The sequence below is a fragment of the Pagrus major genome, chromosome 21 (assembly GCF_040436345.1).
Source record: "Pagrus major chromosome 21, Pma_NU_1.0".
Lineage (NCBI taxonomy): Eukaryota > Metazoa > Chordata > Actinopteri > Spariformes > Sparidae > Pagrus > Pagrus major.
This window is the reverse complement of record NC_133235.1, coordinates 31,148,059-31,159,429: the sequence shown is the minus strand read 5'-3', so window position 1 is coordinate 31,159,429 and position 11,371 is coordinate 31,148,059. Positions and strand designations below refer to the sequence as shown.

General features: G+C 31.4%; 1 protein-coding gene across 1 annotated transcript in view; it reads left to right on the top strand.

The window, feature by feature from the left end:
• The first annotated feature begins 3,483 nt into the window (after positions 1-3,483).
• The window catches only part of LOC141016236 (M1-specific T cell receptor alpha chain-like), a 32,748-nt gene continuing 24,860 nt past the window's right edge, over positions 3,484-11,371 (top strand). Inside the window, exon 1 of the mRNA XM_073490487.1 lies at positions 3,484-3,535. Within this exon, the coding sequence (XP_073346588.1) occupies positions 3,496-3,535 (40 nt within the window). The 5' untranslated portion in view covers positions 3,484-3,495. The remainder of the gene's footprint in view (positions 3,536-11,371) is intronic.

Sequence of the window (11,371 nt, the reverse complement as noted above, 5' to 3'; positions counted from 1 at the left end):
CCAGTGAGTATTTATTATAATAATTATTTATATGAAGCATATTTGCACACTTTACAGAGTTTGACATGAATATATACAAACCAGAGTAGAAGATAAAAAAGATAAAAAACTTGTAGTTTTCAGGATTTATTGATGAGTGAAGCTGCTGACAGTGATGGAAATGATTCACTGGAGTCTGCAGAGTCATTAAATCAGAACATCATTCAGTATAAGTCTGTTGTCAGGATTTAAAAATGTCAAGAACAGGAACATCTTTAGAAAACATCAAAAATGAAGAATCGTCCAGTTGAAACAAAGACAAACTCAATTAATGTTGTAATGTAATGTAATTGTTAATCAGAATAATCAGTGTGATAAATAGTAAATAGTTCAAAACCTCTTAAATCAATGTGATAATCAAATGCATGATTATTTAAATAGTTTAATCATATCTAGATATTTTATTTGCAAAGTGAATTCTTCAGTTGCAGTTTTTTTTAAATGAAGTCTGGTTCAGTTTGTCTCTGAGTTTGTGTTATGGGGCTTCATGTTGTGTGAATACTGTAAATGACAAGTTCATCTTTGGAAGTGGAACCAGACTGAACATTGAGCCCAGTGAGTAGTTTATCATAACTATTATTTATATGAAGCATCTTTAAACACACTTGAACATGAATATATACAGAGTAGTAGATAAAGATAAAAACTTGAAGTTGTCTTGACTTATTAATGAGTTTATTAATGAAAATAATGAACTGCTGACATTGATAGAAATGATTCATATGACTCTCCAGAAACATGACATCAGCACAAAGTAGAAAATAATTCAGTCCGCACTGTCAGGTGAGACACTTGTTTCTTCAAAATGTCAGGAACTACGATGGACGATTCCTCAACTTTGGTGTTTAACAAAGACTGTCTCTATAATACACCAAATATAAAGAATCTAAACAACTAAAACAAAAACAAACTCAATTAAAAAGTCTTAATCAGAATAATCAGTGTGATAAATAATAACACATGGTATTCATTTAATGAAAAATGTTGACCTTTTTAACCAGACGGTATTTTTCATTGTAGAAAATCACGTTTTTCTAAATGGAGTTTGGTTCAGTTTGTTGCTCAGCTGAGTTTGTGTTATGGGACTGAATGTTGTGTGAATACTGCAACTAAGCTGATCTTTGGAAGTGGAACCAGATTAAACATTGAGCCCAGTGAGTACTGATATAGATTCTAATCATTATTTATAGAGAAGCCGCTCGTTTGTTTCGATCATAATTCAATCTTTTAGGCAAAAATCCTAAATGTAAAAGTGACGTAAATGTAATGAAACAAACTGGCCAGATTTTATGAAATATTTTCGGAGGTAGCTATTTTAAAATCAAATTTAAAAAACCTGAGTGTAAAAATAATTTTACGTTTTTTAAATGAAGTTTGGTTCAGTTTGTTACTCTGCTGAGTTTGTGTTATGGTGCTTCGTGTTGTGTGAATTCTGGTGCTGGAACTAAGATGATCTTTGGAAGTGGAACCAGACTGAACATTGAGCCCAGTGAGTACTGAGAACTGTCTTAAAGACTGAACAATACTCATGTTATACAGGAAAACAAACAGAAAGACAATATTAGATGTAAAAGGTAAAAAAGCTGCTAACGGTGACTGAAATCATTGTTCGAACCTCCAGACTCATAAAAAGATGAATCTTCAAGCTTTTATGAGCAAAAATTGAGATTGTTCTGCAATTAATTAATTAACGAACACTAAAACAGTTTGTACGATATCTCTGATGCACAGTAAATATGACCGTTTACATTTTATTTAACATTAACACATATCACAAACACATGTATTTAATGAAAATATTGACCTTTTGTAACTGGACAGAAGTCTTCAATGTAGAAATCATGCTATTCTCAATGAAGTTTGGTTGAGTTTGTTGCACAGTTCAGTTTGTGTCATGGTGCTTCATGTTGTGTGAATGATGGAGGTGCATCTAAGATGATCTTTGGAAGTGGAACCAGATTAAACGTTGAACCCAGTGAGTAGTTTATTATAATAATTATTTGTATGAAGCATATTTGCACACTTTACAGAGTTTGACATGAATATATACAAACCAGAGTAGAAGATAAAAAAGATAAAAACTTGTAGTTTTCAGGATTTCTTGATGAGTGAAGCTGCTGACAGTGATGGAAATGATTCACTGAAGTCTGCAGAGTCATTAAATCAGAACAAAGTGGAACATCATTCAGTATAAGTCTGTTGTCAGGAGATAAAAATGTCAGGAACAGGAACATCTTTAGAAAACATCAAAAATGAAGAATCATCCAGCTGAAACTAAGACAAACTCAATTAAAAATTGTTAATCAGAATAATCAGTGTGATAAATAGTAAATAGTTTCAAACCTGTTAAATCAATGTGATAATCAAATGCATGATTATTTAAATAGTTTAATCATATCTAGATATTTTATGTGCAAAGTGAATTCTTCAGTTGCAGTTTTTTTTAAATGAAGTCTGGTTCAGTTTGCCTCTGAGTTTGTGTTATGGGGCTTCATGTTGTGTGAATACTGTAAATGACAAGCTTATCTTTGGAAGTGGAACCAGACTGAACATTGAGCCCAGTGAGTAGTTTATCATAACTATTATTTATATGAAGCATCTTGAAACACACTTGAACATGAATATATACGGAGTAGTAGATAAAGATAGAAACTTGTAGTTGTCTTGACTAATTAATTAGTTTATTAATGAAAATAATGAACTGCTGACATTGATAGAAATGATTCATATGACTCTCCAGAAACATGACATCAGCACAAAGTAGAAAATAATTCAGTCAGCACTGTCAGGTGAGACACTTGTTTCTTCAAAATGTCAGGAACTACGATGGACGATTCCTCAACTTTGGTGTTTAACAAAGACCGTCTTTATAATACACCAAATATAAAGAATCTAAACAACTAAAACAAAAACAAACTCAATTAAAAAGTCTTAATCAGAATAATCAGTGTGATAAATAATAACACATGGTATTCATTTAATGAAAAATATTGACCTTTTTAACCAGACGGTATTTTTCATTGTAGAAAATCATGTTTTTCTAAATGGAGTTTGGTTCAGTTTGTTACTCTGCTGAGTTTGTGTTATGGGACTGAATGTTGTGTGAATACTGCAACTAAGCTGATCTTTGGAAGTGGAACCAGATTAAACATTGAGCCCAGTGAGTACTGATATAGATTCTAATCATTGTTTATAGAGAAGCCGCTCGTTTGTTTTGATCATAATTCAATCTTTTAGTCAAAAATCCTAAATGTAAAAGTGACGTAAATGTAATGAAACAAACTGGCCAGATTTTATGAAATATTTTGGGAGGTAGCTATTTTAAAATCAAATTTAAAAAACCTGAGTGTAAAATTAAGTTTACTTTTTTTTAAATGAAGTTTGGTTCAGTTTGTTACTCTGCTGAGTTTGTGTTATGGTGCTTTGTGTTGTGTGAATACTGGATCTGGATCTAAGATGATCTTTGGAAGTGGAACCAGACTGAACATTGAGCCCAGTGAGTACTGAGAACTGTCTTAAAGACTGAACAATACTCATGTTATACAGGAAAACAAACAGAAACTCAATAACAGTGTCAGCTGTCATGTTGAATCCTTGTATATCCAGAAAGCAAGAAACTCAGATAACAGTCTAAAAATATACAAAATGATAAATCTTCAAGCTTTTATGAGCAAAAATTGAGATTGTTCTGCAATTAATTAATTAACGAACACTAAAACAGTTTGTACGATATCTCTGATGCACAGTAAATCTGACCGTTTACATTTTATTTAACATTAACACACATCACAAACACATGTATTTAATGAAAATATTGACATTTTGTAACTGGACACAAGTCTTCAATGTAGAAATCATGCTATTCTCAATGAAGTTTGGTTGAGTTTGTTGCTCAGTTCAGTTTGTGTTATGGTGCTTCATGTTGTGTGAATGCTGGAAATAAGATGATCTTTGGAAGTGGAACCAGATTAAACATTGAGCCCAGTGAGTACTGATATTGATCATAAACAATACTTATATGCAGCACTTTGCAGGGTTGGACATAAATATTAATGAGACCAGGTTATTAAAATCAAACATAAAAACTTTACCTGTGTGAATCATAAAAACGAAATATTTAATAAAAGGTGAGGCCTAAGTGGATGTAATCAGTCCAGTTGATGTCTCACATGTAGAATTGATATTCGACTAAATATACTGTGTGAATACCAGAGGTACAAATTTCATATTTGAACATGAGACCATGAATATTATTCACAGAACATCTTTGAAAGCAGACTTGTTGTTGTTAAACACAAAATTAGATTAGAAAATAAATAAGATAAACAGCTGTGTTTGTCTTGATTCATTGATGAGTGAACAGTTTGATCAGAATAATCAAATACATCAGTTGATGAAGTTCATCAGATCATCAGTGTGTTCATCAAACGTGTAACACTAGAATACTTTGATCAGTATCTCTGCTGTACTGTAAACGTCATAATTAACATTCACAGGCAAACCAAATTTACAAAATGATGTTTTTCTGAATGAAGTTTGGTTCAGTTCATCACTGCTGAGTTTGTTACATGGTGCCTCACATTGTGTGACTGGAGGTTCAAGTCAGTTTAAGATCATCTTTGGAAGTGGAACCAGATTAAACATTGAACCCAGTGAGTACTGATGTAGATTTTATATATTGGGTTTACAGCATTTGGAGTTATCCAAAGATTTAAACTCTTCCTTCTTTTCCACTATTCAATCTACTTCAGACGCTTCAAAACAATCTAAGCTTTTCAACAAACCTTCAAATATTCCAGATCTTTCATACATGATTGGTTTTATTTAACCTTTAAAGCCATCGATGCAGTTTAGCATCAACTTCCAACACTCACGCTGCAGTTTCTTCAGCAGTAAAGATAGTTTTAAAAACCTAAATGGTTAAAAGATGATCTCAGTCATTAATCACAATCAATACATCATTGTGTATAATATAAAAACAACTACTTTCTAAATGAAGTTTGGTTGTGTTTGTTTTCAGTATCAATTGTATAGTTATTATACCAATTTAAATGATATTTATAATTTATATTAATGATCAATTAATTTAATGAAAATAGTATTCTTTAAACTGAACAGAAGCCTCGTGTTTTTCTAAATGTCTAAAGTTTGGTTCAGTTGATCAGTCAGTTCAGTTTGTGTTATGGTGCTTCATGTTGTGTGAATACTGGAGGTGGAAATAAGATGATCTTTGGAAGTGGAACCAGATTAAACATTGAACCCAGTGAGTACTGATCTATATCATAATCAATATGTATATATATATATATATATATATATATATATATATATATAAAGCATCTTTATGAGTAAAAAATGTAGTGTTTAACTTGAACAAACTGATCATGATAATCACATCATCAATTTATTGATCAATATAAACATTAACACCTCAATAATTCTACTGTTCAGTTAACTTTAAAAATACATTTTATCTTTATGGTGTGAATGTAACAGATTTTAAGTCAAGTTTGGTTCAGTTGGTCACTCTGAGTTTGTGTTATGGAGCTTCATGTTGTGTGAATGCTGGATATAAAATCATCTTTGGAAGTGGAACCAGACTGAATGTTGAGCCCAGTGAGTACTGATATAGATCATAATCAATATTTATATAAAGCATCTTTATGAGTACTGATATAGATCATAATCAATATCTATATAAAGCATCTTTATGAGTACTGATATAGATCATAATCAATATCTATATAAAGCATCTTTATGAGTACTGATATAGATCATAATCAATATCTATATAAAGCATCTTTATTAGTACTGATAGAGATCATAAACATTATTTTTATGAAGCATCTTCAAAAACAAACGTTATTTGTGTGTTGCATCAAAGACGGGATAGTTGAGCACAATAATCGACTCTTCAGTCTCATAAAATCATCAGAAGGTAAAAAATAATAATTCTTAGCAGACTATTGGAGAAATGCATCAACATCCAGCTAAAACAAAGACACAAAGTTTTTATGAGCTGAAACTGTTGAAATATTGTCTTGATCTTAAAAATCAAGTTATGGATATTTTTTATAAGATTCATTAATAATCAGTATTTTTTTGGAAGAAAATTATGACTTTTTTAATTAGACAAGAGTCCTTAATGTTAAAATATTGTTTTCTGAATGAGCTTTGGTTCAGTTAGTCACTCTGACTTTGTGTCATGGTGCTTCGTGTTGTGTGACTACAACGAATCAAAAGACGATCTTTGGAAGTGGAACCAGATTAAACATCGAACCCAGTAAGTCCTCAATCAAATTATAATTAATATTTATATACAGTGTCCTCTAAAGCAAACATTATCTCATTTAACATGAAGACATTGATCAAGATAATCAAGTCATCGATGTGTTAATTAAGAGCATGAGTAGTTTGTTCATAACTTATATCTTGTCGTACATTTTATCAATTCAGTTAATTTTTTTATTTAAATAAAATTAAATAAATACCTCTAAATATAAAAATAATGTTTTTCTAAGTGAAGTTTGGTTCAGTTAGTCACTGTTGAGTTTGTGTTATGGCGCCTCATGTTGTGTGACTGCAACGATTCAAAATAAGATGATCTTTGGAAGTGGAACCAGACTAAACATTGAACCCAGTGAGTACTGATGGAGATCATAAACATTGTATTTATATGAAGCATCTTTAAAGTCAAACTTTACTGGTATTATTTAAACTAAACTGAGTTAATGACTGTGATGGAAATAATAATTCAGAATATCAAATATCAAAATATCTCAATATGACATTTTGGTGAAACCAAGAAGTTTTATCTGGATGATGCTGCAGTTTTGTTGTTATCCAATATTTAAAGATGGTTTAATGAGACTACTCAAACTAAATACACCAACCAAGTAGGTTTAACAGAAAAGCATTGTTAAAACTGTATCTTTACTTCGCAGTGAATATCAGAAGGTACACTTTACTTTTCTAAATGGAGTCTGGTTCAGTTGTTCAGTCAGTTCAGTTTGTGTTATGGTGCTTCATGTTGTGTGAAAGCTGGAGGTGTAAACAAGATGATCTTTGGAAGTGGAACCAGATTAAACATTGAACCCAGTGAGTACTGATATACATCATAATTGATATTTATATGAGGCGTCTTTAAAAGCAAATAATGTGTTTAACATTGATAGATACAAGATAATCCAGTCATCAACAATTTGCCCGTTATTTATATCTTGCAGTAAATATAATAATTTCCTTCTTTTCAAGAAAATTGTCACATATTTACAAACAAGTTTGATTTCTTGGACAAAAGTCCTAAATGTAAAAACAATGCTTTTCTGAATGAAGTTTGGTTCAGTGATTCACTCCGAGTTTATGTGATGGTGCTTCATGTTGTGTGACTGGAACAAACCAGAACAAGCTCATCTTTGGAAGTGGAACCAGATTAAACATTGAACCCAGTGAGTACTGATATAGATCATAAACTTATTTCTATGGAGCATTGTTTAATCCAACTTAATATCATTTTTTAAAATTTGACTAGAAGATAAAAAAAGATGAAAGGTTGGAAAAGTTGACCGCTAATCTCACAAAATCAGTAGAAAGTAAAAAATACTTTAGTGTGACACTTGTGAAAATAAAAATCCTTTTACTATTATTATGATTATTATTATTATCTGGATGATGCTGCAGTTTTGGTTTTATCCAAATATTAGAAGATGGTTTAATCGGAGGTTAATCTGTAAATTGTCACTTTTCTAAATTGGAAAAAGTCCCAAATGTAAAAAATAATGTTTTTCTGAATGAAGTTTGGTTGAGTTAGTCACCCTGAGTTTGTGTTATGGTGCTTCATGTTGTGTGACTACAACGAATCCAAATAAACTCACATTTGGAAGTGGAACCAGATTAACCATTGAACCCAGTGAGTACTGACATCGATCATAAACAGCATTATATGGTGTCTTTAATGGCAAACATTATCACGTTTAACATGAAAACATTGATCGAGATAATCTAGTCATTGATGTATTAATCAAGAGCATGAACAGTGTGTTCATGATTAATATCTTGCAGTCAATATCACCATTTACATTTTATTCATTTTGTAAATAATATATATATATATATATATATATATATATATATATATATATATATATATATATATATATATATATATATATATATATATGTTTTTTTCAAGAAAATTGTCACTTTTCTAAATTTGAGAAAATTTCCAACTATAAAAATGTTTGGTTGAGTTAGCAGCTCTGAGTTTGTGTCATAGTGTTTCATGTTGTGTGACTACGTCGAATCAAAACAAGCTCATCTTTGGAAGTGGAACCAGATTAAACATTGAACCCAGTGAGTACTGATATTGATCATAATCAATACTTATATGAGCATTGTTAAAAGCAAATAAACTTTATTCTAATAAAATCAGACTGAAGATGAAAACAAGAAAACGAGCAAAGCTGTATTTAGCTGGACTTATTGGTGTGTTAACAGCTGCTGACAGTGATGGAAATGATTTTCATAAAATCTGCACAAAGTAGAAAATACTTCAATAAGGTGCTTGTTGTAAAACAAACACAAAAATAGTTTTATTTGGACGATGCTGCAGTTTAGTTGTTATCCAAATATTTAAAGATGGTTTAATGAACATAATGAGCACAGTCATAATATTTACATCAACCAAACAGGTATTGAAGAAAAAGGATTGCTAAAATAGTTAATTCAGTACCTCTAATGTATAGTGAATATTACAAACTAAAGATAATTTTTTTCTGAATGAAGTTTGGGTCTGTTGTTCAGTCAGTTCAGTTTGTGTTATGGTGCTTCATGTTGTGTGAATGCTGGAGGTGGATATAAACTCTTCTTTGGAAGTGGAACCAAACTCAACATTGAACCCAGTAAGTACTGATATTAATGTCAAATATAATCGATATCAGGCTCATAAAATCACTACAGTAAAAGGTCAAAAATAAGTCAGTCCAACACTGGTTGTAAAATCTAAAATGTAAACTTTCCAGGGACTGAGGAAGTAGTTTTTGTTTTATCTGGATGATGAGTTATCCAAATAATAACAGATTCTTTTTGGACACTAACCAGTTTTAAGATCGTCTTGATCATTTTCATCCTAAACATTAAAATCATAGATACATCAATCAACTTAGATATTAAATAAAATAAATGGCTAATCAAGTTGAAAATAACTTTTCAGTTGTCAGATGAAGTTTGGTGCAGTTGTAACTGAGTTTGTGTCATGGTGCGTCATGGTGTGTGAATACTGGAAACCAGTTTAGGATCGTCTTTGGAACTGGAACCAGATTAGACATTGAACCCAGTAAGTATCAAAATGCAGCATATTATAAACATTAAAAGTGACACGTTTTATAGTGATGAATACAAACTGAAATAGTAGAAAAATATAATAGATGTTTTTAAAACAAAACAAAAAGAGATTTTCTAATTTATAAAAACAATTTACAGGCACATTTAATTGATGTTAGCAGACATTTAGTTGGATTTTTCTAAGTTTGTCTGCTGATTCAGTTCAGTGTCTGTCGTTTAAATGAAACCTGCACTGGTTCAGTCCCAGTCTGTCGTCTTTGAGGGTTTTTATCAGGCTGACAAACACTGTGTGACTATGGGGAATAAGCTGCTGTTCGGCCGAGGAATCAGGCTGAACCTTCAGTCACGTAAGTTCATGTAAAGTTTGAAAATGAGCTGAAACTTTATTGAATGTACTTTGGATATTCAGGGTGGATTTCTGCAAGAGCTCAATAGTCTGCAGGTCATACTTTAATTACTAATCAAGCTTTATCTCCAATCACTGACTGACTTCAATTCCTTCCCCTTAGTTCCACTCTTTCTTTGATGTTTTGGAGATACTGTTTTCAAATTTGTTGACGTGAAGAGTTAAAAATTTCCAGTTATTTCCCCAGTATGAGCAGAAGAAACTCCACTTCCAACAAGATGCAGCGCAAACAAAATTTGACCCAAAATTATCAAATGAACCAAAAAATGAAGCTCACATAACATAAACTCGTCATGTGTTTGCAGAGTTTTCACTCTATAGTTTAGTTTGATTTAGCTGAAGTGTGCTGTTTGCTGAGGTTTGTGTGCTGACGTCTCAAACTGTGTGAATGGAAACAAGATTTTCTTTGGAAGCGGCACCAAACTTCATATTTATGTCAGTAAGTAAATTTCTTTTAATGCTTTGGTGACAATCCGATAGCGAAATTGTTAAAAGCTCCAAATTAAAGTTGACAAGCTCGGTTTCAAATTATTGTTACGTAGATTTTCATCAACATATAGAGACATGATACTGAAGCAACATATTACTTTAATGTTTGATTTTCAAACAACAGACAAACATAAATGGAAAGCTAAGTATAAAATAATGTTTGGAAGTTTAACCTTAAAAATCAAAATTAAAAAAATAATTTTTTTGGTCAATTGAAGAAAATTTCAATAACAAATTTCTCAGGATTTCTGAAGAAAGGGGCAAACTGAAATCTAGTTTTTATTTTGCTTAGTTCCCAAAAAACTTGATGTTCTATTATTTTTACAGGCATGTAATGTAATAATGAATGCAATATTTGTCTACAACTTTCATTGTAGACAATTACAGATAGATTTTAGAAGATATTAATGGTAAATCAACTGCAGAAAATGTGAAACGTCAACTGAAAACAAAAGTAGTTTTTCAATTCTAGCACCTTGTTAAAATAAAAACTTATTTAGGGCTATGATAGAGCTCTGAGGGTTATTGTCCTGTCAGTTCGTACTGTGGGACAAATGCTCAGAGAATGACGTTTGGAGCTGGAATCAAACTGACTGTGGAGACACGTGAGTCAACTCATCTAAACTATCTAAAATCAGTCCCACATAATGTAGATCTGCTCTATTCCAGAACTGAACGTGATTTTTTATTGATCGAATTTAACTGAGCTTTCAGTTACAAACTAATCCTTGAATCCTGACATAAAAACTTGCTTGTAGAGTGGTTATAAAACTGAAATAACACATGGAGTTCATTTCAAATACACAAAATTATTCACACACTCATCATTGTCCAAAACAACTTTTTCCTCACTGCCTATAGACACATGCTATTTACACCCGTATCTGTAAAGACAATACAGTTTGCAGAAGTTGTGATTAAATCCATCACTGTTTCTTCAAACATCAGTTATTGTAGTTTTGTCAATTCTGCTCATGCAGATGGGGAGTGAATCTTTCAATCTTTAAACAAAGCTAAAACATCTTCTCTTTTTGTTGTGAGAGAAACTTGTTTAAGTGCTCCTCTTTCTACAGGTGTGGTGGTAAATTAAACGAA